Source organism: Rhinopithecus bieti, unplaced genomic scaffold (genome assembly GCF_001698545.2).
Source record: "Rhinopithecus bieti isolate Rb0 unplaced genomic scaffold, ASM169854v2 scaffold_13704, whole genome shotgun sequence".
NCBI classification, from domain to species: domain Eukaryota; kingdom Metazoa; phylum Chordata; class Mammalia; order Primates; family Cercopithecidae; genus Rhinopithecus; species Rhinopithecus bieti.
In genome coordinates this window covers 1,608,786-1,620,682 of record NW_016808231.1, presented here as the reverse complement: position 1 = coordinate 1,620,682, position 11,897 = coordinate 1,608,786, and the positions used below count along the sequence as shown (strand labels likewise).

At 43.2% G+C, this 11,897-nt stretch overlaps 1 protein-coding gene across 5 annotated transcripts in view; it reads right to left on the bottom strand.

Annotated features, from left to right (window-relative positions):
• LOC108538345 (nucleolin-like) overlaps positions 1-11,897 on the bottom strand; it is a 54,825-nt gene that overhangs the window by 41,669 nt on the left and 1,259 nt on the right. For 2 of the 5 annotated variants that reach the window (XR_001888050.1, XR_001888051.1), the window contains exons 2-6: positions 11,520-11,620; positions 10,152-10,210; positions 7,061-7,280; positions 2,781-2,901; positions 1,690-1,813 (exon numbers count right to left, since the gene is read on the bottom strand). Coding sequence is in view for 2 of the 5 variants with exons in the window: in XM_017886406.1 (XP_017741895.1) it covers positions 1,690-1,813; positions 2,768-2,901; positions 7,061-7,146 (344 nt within the window). In the remaining 3 variants the exon portion in view is untranslated. Of the gene's footprint in view, positions 1-624; positions 1,590-1,689; positions 1,814-2,767; positions 2,902-7,060; positions 7,281-10,151; positions 10,211-11,519; positions 11,621-11,897 lie in introns of those variants that run through there. The other 3 variants (XR_001888052.1, XM_017886406.1, XM_017886408.1) reach the window with 3 other exon arrangements.

Genomic DNA, 11,897 nt, shown 5'->3' with positions numbered 1-11,897 from the left:
GGCCTTTTTTTTTTTTTTTTTAGACAGAGTTTTCCTTGCTCTTGTCACCCAGACTGGAGTGCAGTGGCATGATTTCGGTTCACTGCAACCTCTGCCTCCCGAGTTCAAGTGATTCTCCTGTCTCAGCCTCCTGAGTAGCTGGGATTATAGGCGTGCACCACAGCATGTAGCTAATTTTCTGTATTTTTAGTAGAGACGAGGTTTTACCATGTGGGCCAGGCTGGTCTCGAACTTCTGACGACAGGTTTTCCCCCTGCCTCGGCCTGCCAAAGTGCTGGGATTATAGGCATGAGCCACTGTGCCTGGTCTGAGTCACATTTTTAAACATAATGCACCACATTCTTTTTTTTTTCTGAGACGAGGTCTCGCTCTGTCACCAGACTGGAGTGCAGTGGCCCAGTCTCGGCTCACTGCAACCTCTGCCTCCCGGGTTCAAGCAATTCCTCTGCCTCAGCCTCCCGAGTAGCTGGGACTACAGGAGCACGCCACCACACCTGGCTAATTTTTTGTATTTTAGTATAGATGGGGTTTCACCATGTTGGCCAGGATGGTCTCAATCTCTTGACCTCATGATACACCGGCCTCGGCCTCCCAAAGTGCTGGGATTACAGGGATGAGCCACCATGCCCAGCCTGCACCACACTCTTTCCTGGCATAGGTACTATGCTTTATTTCACATGGGCGTGGATTCTCTGGTTTCTCGTATCTCCCCTTTACAATCATTCTTTTTTATTATTTTTAATTTAGGACATATCAGATATTAAACTAAAAAAACAGATACTACACTTGATCTTAGCCAAAAGGCTGAGAAGTGATATAATTCTTCAGGTAGAGAAATGATTATAAAGATTTAAGTATATTTAATTAAAACCTAATTAAACTTCGAGAAATTATATAACTTTTGGCAGGAATTTGTTTGCTTGTTTTCTGGAGACTAAAGCAGAGTGTTCCCAAATTTCCTCCTGGTAAACACTGCTAACAATGGAATTTATTCTTTCAGATTTGTTTTCCTATATTTATCATGGCTTTCCAGGTCAATACATATAATTCTATCTTATGCTTGTTAGATCTGTAGTATTCTTTCTAGAGATTACGTTCATCAGAACATACTGCTACAGATTATTTTAGAGTTCACCTACACCAACACATTTAGCTCAAATGTATCTATAAACCCAATATTCAATTTTCACCTCAATGACAATCCCTTCAAAATACATTATACTCCACCCTCTCTAATTTCACCACATTCACTCTCTTACTCTACCAAAGCCTAGATACCTAAGGACAGTGTTTCATTAATTGGTTACAACATAAAGTTAACAATTCAATTCTACCTTCTCTTTCGGTACCTGTCCAAGCAAGTTACCAAGTACATTATTCTAGCAGAGTCAGCCCTGGAGAGAGAAGAATGAATGTACACAATCTATGAATAAATTACAATCTTCAATCTTGTACTTGGTAGCAGATTAAGTCTCTATTCCTCTATAGCACCACTACAGTTTTCTAGGAGTTTTGGCTGTCCCTTTATGATGTCTCCTTCGGCTTTGTATGCCTGCTGGCAGAAATCTGGATAACTACTCTTTCCTTCTCTACAATCAGGCATAAGAGATTTGAGAGAATGTAAAGAAATTCCATTATTTTGTATCCAGCAGACATACATTCTTATTCAGTACAAGGGGTAAAACATACCTTTTACTCATCCCATCTTTGCTCACTAATCTGATTTGAAAAGCATCCTCAAACACAAGAAGTGTTTCATGTGGAATGACTTTGTCAGGCAGGTTCTTGAGCAAAAGTGTTTTGGCATTTTGATCTACATAAAAACAAAAGAATATTTTTGGTGAGTTTAGATTTAGTAAGCATCTAAAGTCCCCTAAGATAGAAAAAATACCCCTCAGGCCAAGCGCAGTGGCTCAGGCCGGGCGCAGTGGCTCAGGCTGGGCGCAGTGGCTCACGCCTATAATCCCAGCTTTGGGAGGCCGAGGCGGGCGGATCACAAGGTCAGGAGATGGAGACCATCCTGGCTAACACAGTGAAACCCTATCTCTACTAAAAACACAAAAAATTAGCCGGGCATGCTGGCGGGTGCCTGTGGTACCAGCTACTCGGGAGGCTGAGGCAGGAGAATCGCTTGGACATGGGAGGTGGAGGTTGCAGTGAGCCAAGATTGCACCACTGCACTCCAGTCTGGGCGACAGAGCAAGACTGTCTCAAAAAAAGAAAAAAAGAAAAAACACCCCCCAAAGAGTTGTAAAGTGGAAACAACCACACATCTTCGTTCGTTTAACAAATATTTGAATACATACTCTGGGCTAGGGCCTGTGCTACATGCTCGCTGTGAAAACACAAACTTGGCCTCTGCTCTCAGGAATGCGTTCTTGTTGGAGAGGACTGGTAAATGAAGAGTCATGTAATTATAAACTTTGGTAAGTGCCAGGATGGACAAGTAAAAGGGGCAATGAGGAAGTTCAGTAGAGAAGACTTACCCTACTGTGGGTGTAAGGAAAGAGTTTTCTGATCTGAGGAAGTTATATTTAAGCTGAAACTGGATGGATGGGTTTCAAGTTGCCAGGGACTGAGTCCTGGAAAGAACGTTATGACAGAGAAGGGTGAGCCATGTAGCTCGAGCACAGGAGAGAGGGCAAAGTGCCACGGAAGCAGGTGGCCTATTGGAAACTGAGGACTACTTGCATCAAATTAGAAAGAATGTGATATTCCTGCCTGACCCAGAATCTTCTAGATACATCAATATCTTTGAACAAATTACCTTGTTTGCATACCTTTGTTTCCTTTCTCTTTGGTTTCTTAAATTTAATTTCAAACCCAAGGACTTTTGTATCACTTAGTTCCAGGGCCTTTTCTTGATCATCAGCAGACTTAAAATTCACATAACCAAATCTCCTACAGAGATGTAGAAGAAAAGGAAAAAAGCACACCCAGGTAAGATGAAGCGCCTATGCCTCTGGTTAACTAATCACACTAGCTGTTGGAATAGAAATTAGCACTAAGTCACAAGCAGCTGCCTAATTTAAAATTTAAAACCAAGGCTTCACAAACTGGCAGTCAGTACTGTGAAGTAACTATGGAGAAGTAGTTCTCACCCAAGGAGCAAGTTTGACAATGTCTAGAGACATTTTTGGCTGTTACAAATAGGGAAGCATCTAGTATCTAAAGGGTAGAATCCAGGGAGGTTGCTAAACATCCCACAACGAACTGGACAGCCACCACAACATAGATTGCCCAGCCCAGACCCGGCACGGTGGTTCATGCCTGCAATCCCAGCACTTTGTGAGGCCAAGGTGGGCAAACTGCTTGAGCTCAGGAGTTTGAGACCAGCCGGGTCAACACATATTTCCTGTCTCTACAGAAGATACACACACACACACACACACACACACACACACACACACACACACACACACAATTAGCCGGGCATAGTGGTGCACGCCTGTGGTCCCAGCTACTCGGGAGGCTGATGTGCGAAGATGGCTTGAGCTGGAGGGCAGGGGTTGCGGTAAGCCGAGACCGCACCATTGCACTCCAGCCTGGGTGATAGAGCCAGACCCTATCTCCAAAACAAGAAGAATTGTCCAGTCCAGAATGTCAGTAGTGCTGAAATCAAGAAACCATGTTCTAGAGCAAGGATCGAGAATCAGTGCAGAGTTTGCCTACTGACATCTCTGTTAGTTTTCTGCTTAACAACTGACAAAATTTAACCAAAAGCTATAGCAAGTGTGGCTTGAAATTACCAATTTTGGCTGGGCGCAGTGGTTCATACCTGTAATCCCGGCACTTTGGGAGGCTGAGGTGGGAGGATCGCTTGAGCTCAGGAGTTCAAGATCAGCCTGGGCAACATGGCGAAACCCCATGTGTACAAAAAAGGCATGGTGATGTGTGCCTGCAGTCCCAGCTATTCAGGAGGCTGAGGTGGGAGGACTGTGTGAGCCCAAGTGGCAGAGGTCACAGTGAGCCATGATCACACCACTGCACTCCAGCCTGGGCAATGGAGTGAGACCTTGTTTCAAAAAAAGTTATTTATTTATTTATGTATTTATTTTTGGCTGGGTGCAGTGGCTCACACTTGTAATCCCAGCACTCTGGGAGGCTGAGGCAGGCAGATCACTTGAGACCAGGAGTTCAGGACCAGTCTGCCCAACATGGCAAAACCCCGTCTCTACTAAAAATACAAAAATTAGTCGGGTGTGGTGGCAGGCGCCTGTAATCCCAGCTACTCGGGAGGCTGAGGCAGGAGAACTGCTTGAACCTGGAAGGCAGAGACTGCAGTAAGCTGAGATCGTATCACTGCACTCTAGCCTGAGCGACAGAGGGAGACTGTCTCAAAAAAAAAATTTTTTTTTTTTGCAATTTTTAAGAAACAGGCAGGGCACAGTGGCTCACATCTGTAAGCCCAGGACTTTGGGAAGCTGAGGTGGAAGGATCACTTGAGCCCAGGAGTTTGAGACCAGCCTGGGTAAAATAGCGAGACCCTGTCTCTAAGACTCGGAAGATCTTGGGATTATTTTAATATATTGGTTGGGAAAATGGGGTAGCAAAGTTTAATATAACAGATTGACTAAACATGAGCCACTGAAGGATTTTACATATTCACTTTGAACTGCAAGTGACTGAGGTAAAATCCCACCAAAAGGTGAAGAGCAGTAACAAAAGGACCTGAGAAGACAGCAGCCTATGAACCATCATGAAGTAGCATAAAGCTACTGGAACTCCGGCCGGGCGCGGTGGCTCAAGCCTGTAATCCCAGCACTTTGGGAGGCCGAGACAGGCGGATCACGAGGTCAGGAGATCGAGACCATCCTGGCTAACACGGTGAAACCCCGTCTCTACTAAAAAATACAAAATCTAGCCGGGCGAGGTGGCGGGCGCCTGTAGTCCCAGCTACTCCGGAGGCTGAGGCAGGAGAATGGCGTAAACCCGGGAGGTGGAGCTTGCAGTGAGCTGAGATCCGGCCACTGCACTCCAGCCCTGGCGACAGAGCGAGACTCCGTCTCCAAAAAAAAAAAAAACAAAAGCTACTGGAACTCCTAAATTCTCCAGGAATAGTAAGTGCTGGCTGATAAGCTCTTAAAAACCTTCTGAGTTTATTGGTACTTACCTGGACAAGCCAACTCTGACACCAACAACTTCGAGATCATTGTTAGCAAAAAATTAACTGAGACCAGCTTTTGGTTCAGCAGCAGTTTTGTTGAAATTCAGGTTTCCAACAAACAGCTGGAATGCTACACATGGTTCAGTTGCTACTCAAAAAGATTAAAAAAAACAAACAAAAACACTCAGTTCAGATAAAGTAGCACTGAAAGAAAACCCACTGAAGATTGTAACACCAAGCTTCTGTGGCAAATCCCATTGTTGCTCGTTTGGGCTAATGGAGACTAAGTTTTTGCCAACGTGACATTCTCCATGCATCTCCTGCGCTTTAAACCACGGCCAATAAGTTACCTTCTAATTTTTGCTTTTTGGCTCCAGGGGAATCTTTCTGATTGGCCATTTCCTTCTTTTGTTTATCAGGTGTTTCTTTGATAGGTTCTGTGAGTGAAAGCCAGAATATTGCATTTGTAATCATCTGCTTGGGCCACTAATGAGTAAACTGGAAACTTTTATATTCCTAAGCTACACTTAATTGTCACAAGACTCATGAGTTGAGTCTGGTCAGGGTACTTTTAAAAGCATTTCTAAATTAGTAAGAAAGTTATTTAAATTAATCAAAGAAATACAACAGCCCCTTCTGATGGGCTTCACTTACAACTAGCATTCCATGATGTCAGTCACACTGCTTAACAGGGCTGATCCAGATCATCCGACCTTCCCCCGCTCTTCCTCACTGCCTTTGTCACTGCCACTGTCGCCATCCTGTTCATCATCTTCAACCCTCATGGGAAGGTCTTCTCTAACTTTGGTCCCAGCTTTATTTTTCCCCCCACCCCCAGAATCACAAGGGAAACCACCTAATCAATTACTGTTACACAGACTAGTTAAGAATGACAAATTCTCCTTTCCGAGAACAATTGTTCTTTTATATTCGGCTGTATATAAAAATCTAAGAAAAAATTCACAGCCACTTTAACTTTTTATTTTGAGATAGGGTCTCACTTATGCTGCACAGGCTGGAGTGCAGTGGTGAGATTACGACTCACTACAGCCTCAATCTCCCTGGCTCAATCCATCCTCTTGCCTCGGCCTACCAAGTAGCTGGGATGACAGATATGTGCCACCATACCTGGCTAATTTATTAATTTCTTATAGAGATAGGGTCTTGAACTCCTGGCCTCAAGCAATTCTCCTGCTTCAGCCTCCCAAAGTGCTGGGATTACAGGGTATGAGCCACGATGCCCAGCCTCATTTTAACTTTATTATGAAATAATTTTAAATGTATGGTTCTTGCATTTTAATAACTATAGTGAGAATTACTGCTTTGGTAGCAATACTTTAAATGTTACACAGACTCCATCAAGACAAAAACAAACCACTGAAAGATAAATCTGAGATGACCTACCTGCGTGGATCATAAGCACAAAGACAGAACTCATCAATGTATAGTATTTAAAGAGAAAATTTCTGGGCTACGCAGGGTAGCTCATGCCTGTAATCCCAGCACTCTGGAGGCCAAGGTAGGCGGGTCACTTCAGGTCAGGAGTTCAAGACAGCCTGACCAACATGGCCAAACCCCATCTCTATTAAAAATTAAAAAATTAGCCAGTGTGGTGGCGCGTGCCTGTAATCCCAGCTACTCAGGAGGCAGAGGTTGCAGTGAGCCAAGACCACACCAATGCACTCCAGCCTGGGTGACAGAGCAAGATTCTGTCTCAAAAAAAAGAAAAAGAAAAAGGAAGAAAGAAAAAGAAAATCTCTGACTAGGGTCAGGCAGACAGCAAAGGTCAAACAAACATCCACTGAAACTCCTCATCAATGAGGCCAATCCTGAAGAATCAGCCAGGGATTGATTGCCAAGGCGTTTTTCAGAGGGATGGATTTTTAACAGAATCTCTCCCCGAGTGCTAGAATGGCACACACAGCAGCTTGTCTCTAACTTACAGCCACTCACCAGGAATCCCCTGCAGAAGGGTTCTTTACTTTCCTCATCCTGGTCCAATTCACTGTTTCGGTCGTCATTCTCCTGGTGGCTCTCATGGTCCTTGAGCTTGGCTCCCCTCCTGCTTGGTGATATTAACTTCTCAGCAAACACAGGAGCCAGAGACTTCCTCCCCTACTTTCTTTCCTGGGGCAGTAGTATTCTTCCCACAATTCTTATGAGGGACAAGAACCTGGAGGAGAAACAGCAACAATGAAGATGCCTCTTCATGAAGCTACAGTCACACTGTACAGTCGCTAAGTGCAAGATTTGGGTCAGGCATGTAAATCAACAACTATTTCAACTCTCTAAGATGGATTTCTCCTACAGAAATGTAGTAAAAAGTCTTCCAGCACCAGAATGACCTGGCATGCTTGTCTAAAGAAAAAAAAGAAGGCCAGGCCCGGTGGCTCACGCCTGTAATCCCAACACTTTGGGAGGTGGAGGCGGGCGGATCACCTGAGGTCGGGAGATCGAGACCAGCCTGACCAACATGGAGAAACCCCATCTCTACTGAAAATACAAAATTAGCTGGGCGTAGTGGTGCGTGCCTGTAATCCTATCTACTCAGGAGGCTGAGGCAGGGAAATTGCTTGAACCCAGGAGGCGGAGGTTGCCGTGAGCCGAGATCATGCCATTGCACTCCAGCCTGGACAACAAGAGTGAAACTCTGTCTCAAGAAAGAAAATTAAAAAAACAGAATGCTGGGCATGGTGGCTCATGTCTGTAATTCCAACACTTGGGAGGCCAAGGTGGGCAGATCACCTGAGACCGGGAGTTCAAGACCAGCCTGGCCAACATGGTGAAACCCTGTCTCTGCTAAAAAAAATAAAATAAAAAATTGGCCGGATATGGTGGTGCACACCTGTAGTCCCAGCTACCCGGGCAGGTGAGGCATGAGAACTGCTTGAACCCAGGAGGTGGAGTCGCAGTGAGCTGAGATCACACCACTGCACTCCAGCCTGGGCAACAGAGTGAGACTCTTATCTCAAAAAAAAAAAAAGAAAAGAAAAAGAAAGAAAGAAAAAAAGAAAAATTCTCGGACTTCACTTAGCACTAACAAACCAGAATCTCCACAGGGAAGCATCCAGATTTCTATGAGTACGGACGCTACTGCCCCAAGAGAATATACATCAATTATTCATGTCATTAGAGCCCCAATTCTGACTTTGTATGATAGGTCTGTGTCAAAATGCAGGTGCAAAACACGGTTTATTCAGTGTGCCGGAGGGAAAACTAAAACTACCTTTAGGCTATGTATATAAGGTATATATGAAACATAAATGAATTTTGTGTTTAGACTTGGGTGCCATCCCCAAGATATCTCATTACATATCTGCAAGTATGCCAAAATCCACAAAATCTGAAGTCTAAAACATTTCTGGTCCCAAGCATTTTGGAAGGAATACTCAACTGATAACAGTAAATGCTATCTTATGTTTCTCAACTTAACCAACTGGCTGGATTAAATGACTGTCTCAATTCCAAATAGGTCTTACTATAATAACTTAATGCTTACGAAATGCCAAGCATGAGTGGGCCACTCTGTGGTACCCCTACTAATGTGAGTGTCTCTATTCCTGTGAGCTGAACTGTATCTTTAATAAGAACCTGCTGTGTTGTTTGCTAACCTGTATATGACCATAGTATTTGCAGTTTCAACTGCAGAATTAACTAAACATTATATAGACCAATACAATCAACGCAAAAAGGGCCGGCCGCAGTGGCTCACACCTGTATTCCCAACACTTTGGGAGGCCAAGGTGGGCAGATCACATGAGGTCACGAGTTCGAGACCAGCCTGACCAACATGATGAAACCCCATCTCTTCTAAAAATAAAAAATTAGCCGGGTGTGGTGGCGCATGCCTGTAATCCCAGCTACTTGAGAGGGTGAGGCAAAAGAATTACTTGAACTCAGGAGCTGGAGGTTGCAGTGAGCCAAGATTGTGCCATTGCACTCAAGCCTGGACAACAAGAGTGAGACTCCATCTCAAAAAATAAAAGAAAATAAATGCAAAAAGTTACTGAGTCAATGAAAACAAACTTCAATGCTCTGGAAGTACCTGATAAAGTTTAAAAAACTGCAATCAAATTAAGTGTGCATGAGCAACCATAAAAGAATGGGAAAAGCCATAAAACTGTGGGAATCTGTATTCAAACTGCTTTACTTACTAGGGTGTTAGAATTTTCCTTTTCTTTAAAGAAACAAACTTTAAATTGCAGACAATGCATTATGTGTGTACTTTATGCAGGGAAGATAAGCTACTCCAGCAGCGAACTCGAAGATAAGGCCTTGGTTCCATATCAAAATATTGCCAAAGGAATACATAATTTGTCTTAAATGAAAATCAAAAGGTATGGATGGATGATTTTCATTATTTCCCTACTTTTACTTTTTAAAAAATTGTATATTTTTACAGCATACAACATGTTTTAATATACTTATGGCAAAATGGTTACTACAGTCAAGTAAATTAACAAATCCATCATCCCTAATAAGTGTGTGTGACAAGGGCACCCAAAATCCACTTTTACTTTTGATTAATTAAAACAACTAGACTGAAGAGGGTTGAAGAAAGTGTCTATCACACAACCAGGTGCTCAAAGTGGACAACAAATAAATGCTATCTGCCTCTCAGATCAAGCTGCTTAGGAGAAGACTGAAAAATGAATGGGAAAGGTATAGGGCGTTTGGATTCAGCAGACCTATGTATAACCCTGGCTGTCACTTATTAGTTCTGGAAACATGAGCAAGCTGGTTCATGGCTAAATCTGCTTTCTTGTCTAATTTTAGTATATGTGCTGCCGAAGCGAGCACGCTTTCTTGTCTAAAAAATAGAGCTAATGATGCCTACCTAACCTGGTCACTGTGAGGATGAAATGAAACAATGTATAAAGCAGTGGTCCCCAACCTTTTTGGCACCAGGGACTGGTTTTGTGGATGACAATTTTTCATGCATCCAGTGGGAGGGAAGAGGGATGATTCAAGTACATTACATTGATTGTGCACTTTATTTCTGTTATTACATTGTAATATATAATGAAATAGTTATACAACTCACCATAGATGTAAAATCAGTGGGGGCCTTGAGCTTGTTTTCCTGCAACTAGACAGTCCCATCTGGGGGTGATGGGAGACAGTGACAAATCATCAGGCATTAGATTCTCATAAGGAATGTAAAACCTAGATTCCTCACATGCACAGTTCCCAATAGGGTCTGTGCTCCTATCAGACAGTATTGCTGCAGCTGATCTGACAGTAGGCGGAGCTCAGGCAGTAATACCAGCAATGGGGAGGCAGCTGTAAATACAGATGAAGCTTCTCTCACTTGTCCACCGCTCACCTCCTGCTGTACGGCCTGGTTCATAACAGGCCATAGACCAGTACCAGTCTGTGGCCCAGGGCTTGGGGACCCCTGGCATAAAGCCCTTGAACAATGGCTGCACATATGAAGTATTCCATATTCATTAGCTGTGTACCCACTAACCTACCTTAATTCTTTCAGGACTCAACTTAAACCTATTTTCAAACTTCAAAGGAGAGGCTCTCAGAAGAACATAGTAAAGTAAAGACTTCAATATTTGTCAAAAGAAGAAATACGAAAACATGTTTGGCAGGTACACAAAGTAATAGACTTCTTTTCTTTTCTTTTTTTAATTTAAAACAGCCAGGCAGGGCTGAGGGAAAGCACCGCCCTCCTGGGCCACAAATGAATGGATTTTAATGAATCAATTTAAAGAATGAAGAGATTTTCTTTTAAACCAGTATTTCCAGACAACCAATATGACTTTACAAAGAACACCTTGGCATTCCCAAAATAGCCCACACTTCGTCACAAGGCATTATGATGTATTACTCTTTACATAACATTGATATTCAATTTGCTAATATTTCTGGAATTTTTTTATCTATGCTCATTAAAAAGAGAGTGGTCTGTGATTTCTCAAAATGACCTGGTCAGGTTGTGGTATCAAGTTTAGTGTGGACTTGTAATACTAGTTGAAAAGTGTTTGCAATATCACACTTTTGAGGTTTATGTTGTTGTTTTTTTTTTTCTTTGAGACAGACTCTGTCTCCCAGGCTGGAGTGCAGTGGCGCCCTCACTACAACCTCTCCGCCTCCCAGGTTCAAGCGGTTCTGCTGCCTCAGCCTCCCAAGTGGCTGGGACTACAGGTGGAAGACACCACGTCCAGCTAATTTCTGTATTTTTAGTAGAGATGGGTTTCACCATATTGCCCAGGCTGGTCTCAAACTCCTGGGCTTAAGTGACCCACCCTCCTCTGCCTCCCAGAGTGCTGGGATTACAGGCAACAGCCATCCAGCCCAGCCAACTTTTGAGATTAAACAATGCAGTTTAACTGCTTTACTATGGATTTTAATTGACATTAATAATAAATGCTACTCTGCTCAACTCTGTACATATAATTACCTCATCTCTACTGCTATTGTCCTTAGCTTCTGACATCTCATCTTCCCCATCTTCTGCCTGCTTTGGGGACTTATTTTCTTCAGTTCACCTTGATTTTTTTCCTGCTCAAAATGGACAAGATTATTATTAGGCACATCACGGGGCCTTCACACATTCCAAGCCATGCACGTTTTGCCTCTAGTATTTCCAACAGTAAACTGGCATTTGGAATAAACTTATGTTAGGCCTCACCTTAACTTTTTATTTTCATTTGGTAGTTTACTCACACCAGCGAACAGAAAAACAAATAGAAAAGGTGATTTTGATGTTGTAGGTGAGATCTCCCATACCTCTTCTTTTGCCGCAATCGACAAGAGGAAACTCCTTAAGGTTAAGAAA